Consider the following 6,998-nt stretch of genomic DNA (forward strand, 5'->3'; position numbering starts at 1 on the left):
GTCCAGCAACATAGCCATTATGCTAACTGCTGGTTCCCATGATGTATTTTTGTATAGAAAAACTTAGAAAAAATACGTCATGACTTTTCTGACAATCCAATATATATGTACATTCATTTTAAATTTGTTTTTGAAGCCACCAGGACCACATTCGTTTTAAATTTGTTTTTGAAGCCACCAGGACCAAGATTCGAACCCTGTGATCAGTTGTGTGGTATCCAACTCCTTCAATCACTAGACTGTGGAGCTGATCCCAAATTATTCTTAGCACTTTTGGAGAAGGGATCCTCTGTTTTCATTTTGCCCTGCAGATTATGCGACTTCCGGCTGTTAACCGTTGATCACCTTCGGATTCTCTGTCTCGTCTCTGCCTCGTCCAGCTCTCTCTGCCTCTCTGTATTTCTGTCCTTTCTTTTCTTCTGGCCTCTGTTCCCCTCTGCCTCTGTCAGCTCTTTATTTTTCTGTCTGTCTCTTTCTCTCACTTTTGGTTTCTCTCTGGTTCTCAGCCTGTGCCCCGCCCCCACCACGTCACCTCACACCAACTCTGTCTCCCGGGGACTGAATTGTCAGGCTGCTCACGCGGAGCACTGCCTTGAATCCTGCCATGTACATTCTCGTGCCTGGATTTCTCCTGTGTCCACACCTGCCCAGAAAATCTTTTGACCTTTGAGATTCTGATAAAAAGGGTATAGATAGCTTCCAGGAACAGCGGTGCCTGGAACAACAACCTCATTCCTAAACCTTGTGTTTTTGAAGAACACAGAGCACGAGGGGGTAGAGGGCCCTAAACGTCATCCGTGGGAGTTGTCCCATGAGCAATCTTCTGGCTGTTCACCACCTCCAGCCCCACTGGAAACACCAGGGTGAGCTGAGCGGATGACAGTTCTGTTTTTTGGGGGGGTTTTTTTGTTTTGTTTTGAGAAGTTTTTGCTATAGGGCACGTGTGCTCTCCAGAAAGACAGAGAGAGACAGAGAGATAGAAAGCGAGAAATCACCCCCCAGGGGGGATGGCCATGCCGCAATCCCTTCTCCTCCATTCTCCTCTCGGGATCTTGGGCACGCACACACATGCGCCCGGCGTGAGTTTTAAGCCACCGGGTCTGGGACTCGAACCGTGGTCGACTACGTGGGAGTCCAGCGACATAGCCATTATGCTAACTGACAGTTCTGTTTTCTGGAGTCTGTCAATACACGCAGCAGACGTGCCCAGCAGCTGGCTTCTGATCCTGTCCTGCCATTAGCCACAAATCCCTCTTTTGTCACAATTTAGCTATGAGCTTAAGAGAGTGACAAGAGTTGGGGGGAGGGAGAAAGTAGGACGAGGCTATGAAAAAATTCAGCAGTTGAGCTAGACATCTTCAACTTCAAGGGTGGCCGGGATGTTTAGAGGCTGGCTAACCTTGGCCAGAGCGACCGCTCACAAGTGCTAAGCACTCACATGTGCACAGCACTGGGATACGCTCTGGAAAGACAATCTCATTTCATCCTCCCACCGACCCTGTAAATGATAGGCCAGTATCGATAAGGAAGCTGAGGCTCAGAGAGGCTGGGTAACTCACCAAGGTTGCACAGCTAAGTGATCACCCTTCAAACAGTCTGCTTCTGGAGCCCAGTGCCTGGAGACTCTGGAGGTGCTGGTTCCTGAGACCTCCCTCCCAGTGCCCTCGCCACCTTCACTCCCAGTACAGTTTCTCCCCATCACAGAGCCACCTCTGGGAATCGTGCAGCTGCTTCCAGTGCTGGACCCTGGGCAGAATGGGGTCCATATGGCCATGCAAATTTGGGTCTGCTTCCTGAGCTGTCTCTAGCTCACTGGGCAGGAAGGTGCAAAAGGTTAAAGAATGCTCCCCAGGGACTAGCAGTTAGTGTAATGGCTATGTTGCTGGACTCCCACGTAGTCGACCATGGTTCACGTCCTGGACCCGGTGGCTTAAAACTCACACCGGGCGCGTGTGTGTGCGTGCGCAAGATCTTGAGAGGAGAACGGAGGAGAAGGGATTGCGGCTTGGCTATCCCCCCTGGGGGGTGATTTCTCGCTTTCTGTCTCTGTCTCTCTCTCTGTCTGGCGAGCACATGCACCCTATAGCAAAAATAAATAAATAAATAAAAAGAATGTTCCCCAGAAAACATCACTCAACCCTCCAGATGCATTCTCTTCCAGAAAGGGTGAGATGGCCACCAGCAATCCAAGACATTCTTTGCCCTTTTACACAAGAACATTTCGGAAATCAATATATATATTAAGTTTTTGCCATAGGGCACGTGCAAAACTTTCTCACCTGAAAAAGAGAGAAAGAGAAAGAGGGAAAGTGAAAAATCACCTCCTGGGGGGGATGGCCATAATGCAATCCTTTCTCCTCCATTCTTTTCTCAGGATTTTGGGCACACACACGTACCTAGTGTGCTTTGTAAGCTGCTGGGTCTAAGACTCGAACTGTGGTTAGCCATGTGGGAATCCAGCACCTTAACCACCATGCCACCTGCTGGGTCCTCAAGATATATCTTAAAATGGATGCTATTTTATAATTACTTGGCAGCATTCTCCTTTATATACATAAAAGAACAGTGGGCCCTACAAAGTTGAGGACTTTCTATTCAATGAACTAGTAGAGCTCAAGAGCCAGCTCTTATTGGGCCAGTGTGGACCACGTGACTCTCCCTGGCCAATCCCTGCAGCTTTGGTTGTAATGCCTTTGTCAGGGGCGCCAATCCCTGCAGCTTTGGTTGTAATGCCTTTGTCAGGGGCGCCTCTGTGGTTAGGGTTGGAGTCAGGCTCACTACAGCCAGGTGGGTGGTTTCTGAGAGCAGAAGCCAAGTGTCACCACCAGAAGAGAGGGCTGTGGGTTCTGGTGGGTGGAAACAGCTGCTGCATCCTTAACAGGGCGCACTCAATACTTTTGCCTGCTATTATTATTAAAGATTCTTGGCCAATGGTACAGTGGCAAAATGCAACGCTCTGCTAAGCCAGACCCACATGGGAAGGTGGTGGGTTTGCATTCCAGGGCCTCCCTAAGCTCACCAGGCAGACAAACCTGTGCCTGTAAACCAGACTAGTTGGAGCCGGAAGTAGATCACAGCAAGAAGACCCTGTTGGGTGTGTGTGTGTGTGTGTATGTGTGTGTGTGTGTGTCTCAGAAAAAATAATAGCAATTAAAAGAAAAGAAGATGCTAAGTTGAAATATTTTACCTGACTCTATTTAGGCCTTTAGGTACAATTTCCAGTTTACAGTAAACACTCTCCAGAAAAGGGACCAGTTAAATGACACCATCAGGAACTACTCAAACCAAAAATGATGAATCTATATGAAAGGTATGCAGGAGGCATTCTGTAGTTTTGGGGGGTTTGTTTTGTTTTGTTTTTCCTAATTTGCTATCAGGCATACATGCTTACCAGAGAGAGAAAGAGAGGGAAGGTGAGGAAGCAGCCACCAGATCCAGGACTTGAACCACAGTCGACCATGTGGGAATCCAGTGCCTTAACCACCATGCCACCTGCTGGCCCCTGTAGTCATTTTTTTAACATTGTAATTTCTGATTTACATAAATCATAGTACATCTTTGTGAGGTACAGTATTTTTTATTAAGTACATCTACAGTGTCTGATAATCAAATCAAAGATATCCATTTTCTTCTATATTTCACATGGCATTATGTTGTGCACACTCGAGATTCATTCTACTAGGTATTTTTGGAAGTGTGTATTGCATTGTCAATGGCATATTTTATTTTTCCTTTTAACCCTCCATGTGTTTGAAATTCTCCAAAATTAAAAAAAAAAATCAATGAGAATAAGCACATAAAAAGATGCTTAACTTGACTAACCATCAGAGAAATGCAAATCTAAACCACTATGAGATTCCACTTCATACCCACTAGGCTAGCCATAATCAAAACAAAAACAGAAACAGAAGATGTTAAGGACAGGCAAAGATGTGGAAAATTGGTCCCTTTGTATAACTGCTGTGGAAACAATTGGGCAATTCTTCAAAAAGTTCATTGAATTACCAGGGGATGCTGCAATCCCACTTCTAGGCATATACGCAAATGAATTGAAAAAACAGATACTCCAGCAAATACTTGTACATGGATATTCAAATCAGTGCTATTTACGACAACCAGATGATGGTGACAACCCAAATGCCCATCAGTGGGGAAACGGGTAAAGACATTGTGGTGTATCTATATAATAAATATTTGTCAGCCATAAAGAGCAATGAAGCACTTACACATGATCCAATACAGATGAACCTTGAAAGCATTATCCTCAGTGAAAGACACCAGGCACGAATGGTCATTATCTTATGGGACTCCATTTATATGAAATATCCAGAATAAGCAAATGCACAGAAGTGGAAGTACATGGGTGGCTGCCTGGAGTTGGGGGAGAGGAGGGAGGGGAAGTAACCGGTCAGTTCAGTACAGAGCTTTCTTTTGAGGTGACGAAACTAATTTGGAATTATATAGAGATGAGATTGCAACATTGTGAATGTATAAAATGCTGTTAAACTGTTCACTTTCAAATGGTTAGTTTTGGGGTTGGCAGGTAGCATGGTGGTTAAGGGTGTTGGATTCCCACATGGCCCACCGCATTTCAAGTCCTGGACCTGGCGTCTCTCTCTCTCTCTCTCTCTTACTCTGTTTCTCTCTGATCAGATTAAAATAAACAAATCAAGTTAAATAAAATAATTTAAAAAATGGTTAGTTTTACATTGTATGAATTTGATCTCAATTAAAAGAAAAACTGGTGAGAAAAATAAATATAAATATATTAAAAAGCCTCAATGGGGAAGTAGGGACATAAGATGGGGCAATAAAAAATATATGAAGGAGGCGGAGGCAGCGCACATGGCCCGTGGCGGGGACTCTGCGGCCAGAAGTGATGCCACCTAGAAAAAATGAGAAACATAAACTTCCTATTGCACTTCCAGAAGGCAAGATTTTAGATGATACAGAAGGAAAACAATGGGTACTGGGCAAGATGACTGGCTCTGAAGGATTTGGGTTGATATATTTAGCTTTCCCTATAAATAAAACAGATAAAGATTCAAGACATGTAATAAAAGTGGAATATCAAGAAAATGGCCCGTTATTTTCAGAACTTAAATTTTATCAGAGAGCTGCAAAAAAAAAGACTATATCAAAAAGTGGATAGAACTCAAACAACTTGATTATTTAAGAATTCCTCTATGTTATGGGTCTGCTCTGACTGAATACAAAGGAAGAAGTTACAGATTTATGGTAATGGAAAGACTAGGAATGGGTTTGCAGAAGATCTCAGACAAGAATGGTACTTTTAAAAAGTCAACAGTCCTGCAGCTAGGTATCCGAATGGTAAGACTGACTGACTTACTTCATATGCTCCAATTTTAGATTATTTACTCATTACAATTTACAAATCTTTTGCCCTTTATAGACTTATAAAAGTATGAAGGCTTATTGCCCTAGAAATGTCAGTTATTGAAACTGAAGCTATTTTGAGGAAAATGGTAACAGGGGGCTGTGTAAGTTCATGGTGACATAAAAGCAGCAAATCTACTTTTGGGTTATGAGAACCCAGATCGGGTTTATCTTGCAGATTATGGACTTTCTTACAGATATTGTCCCCATGGGAACCACAAACAGTATCAGGAAAATCCTAGAAAAGGCCATAATGGGACAATAGAGTTTACCAGCTTGGGTGCCCACAAGGGAGTAGGCCTGTCCAGACGAAGTGACGTTGAAATCCTTGGCTACTGCATGCTGCGGTGGTTATGTGGGAAACTTCCCTGGGAACAGAACCTGAAGGACCCTGCGGCTGTCCAAACTGCTAAAACAAATCTGTTGGATGAGCTGCCTGAATCAGTGCTTAAATGGGCTCCTCATGGAAGCAGTTGCTGTGAATTAGCCCAATTTTTGGCATGTGTTTGTAGTTTAGCATATGATGAAAAGCCAAACTATCAAGTGCTCAAGAAAATTCTGAACCCAGGTGGAATACCTTCAGGACCGTTGGCATTTTTCACTGAAGGACAGAGCATACCTGTGCGAACTCCAAACAGTGTAAAAGTTGAGTCACGGAAGGCTGCAACAAAGCACGTCAATCAGATGCAACACAGGTTAATAGAAAAAAACAGCCCACAGTGAGAGAAGCACCGAGTCCCTGGCAGCACGGAGAAAAGTGCAGGAAGAAGAGCAGCTGATTGGATGGGCAGAGACTGGAGCAGCTCAGGAAAGCAGCGGAAGAAGAAGACACAAATATCACAAGTCTCAGGAACATCCGACTGAAGAAAACCGTTTCCCAAATTCACTTTCTGAACCCCATGGTGGTTTTACCAGTCCAGATTTATTCAACAAGTCACAGTCTTCACCTTGGTATATATCTACTTCCACTATTAAAAAGGAGGTCACAGACTTAGAAAGGTCTACAGGACTGTGGCCGTCCCAGTTTACATTTCGTGAAGAGACAAGCACAGATTTGTACTATTACAGCTTGCCCATACTTTTCCTTTTGATATCGGTATATCTTGCTTTATATTTTCCTCTGAAGGCATTTCCTTTTGATAAAGTTTCCAGCTCTTCACAGACATGTTGCATTCTTCTTTTAGGGTTTCTTTCCAGACATTTTCAAGGTAATTGGCTTAAAAAAAAAAAAAAGAAAAAGCTATTTTAACAAAATTTGAGCACTAAAAATAAAATTCCTTAATAGTAAATGTTTTACCATGGTACCATTTGGAAAATAATTTTCTGAAGTTTCTAATCACCCAAGAAATCTAGAAAAGTGTTTTTCATCAAAGAAAATTAAAATGCTATTGAAGCAACCGATGAACAAAAGCTCAAGAATGAACTAAATATTGAACTGAAAGACAATTACATCATTAGGACTAATAGACTGGTGGAAGATGAACCAAAGTGAGTCTTCGGGAGGGGAGGGCCCTCTATTTTTCAGTTCCAATGTTGGTTGTAGCTTCCTGAGCTGGAACTGTTCTAAATATATATTTTATACTTCAATGCTACTACAAAGT

The 6,998-nt window shown here is 43.3% G+C and overlaps 1 protein-coding gene across 1 annotated transcript; it reads left to right on the plus strand.

The window, feature by feature from the left end:
- Window positions 1-5,004: 5,004 nt before the first annotated feature.
- LOC102499868 (serine/threonine-protein kinase VRK2-like) lies at window positions 5,005-6,657 on the plus strand. Its single transcript, XM_027771585.1, is given in 3 exon segments — window positions 5,005-5,367; window positions 5,506-6,108; window positions 6,110-6,657. Coding segments are annotated over 3 exon segments (1,272 nt in total). The 5' UTR covers window positions 5,005-5,235; the 3' UTR covers window positions 6,647-6,657.
- Window positions 6,658-6,998: the final 341 nt, after the last annotated feature.

The sequence above is a fragment of the Tupaia chinensis genome, unplaced genomic scaffold (assembly GCF_000334495.1).
Source record: "Tupaia chinensis unplaced genomic scaffold, TupChi_1.0 Scaffold000226_1, whole genome shotgun sequence".
NCBI classification, from domain to species: Eukaryota; Metazoa; Chordata; class Mammalia; order Scandentia; family Tupaiidae; genus Tupaia; species Tupaia belangeri.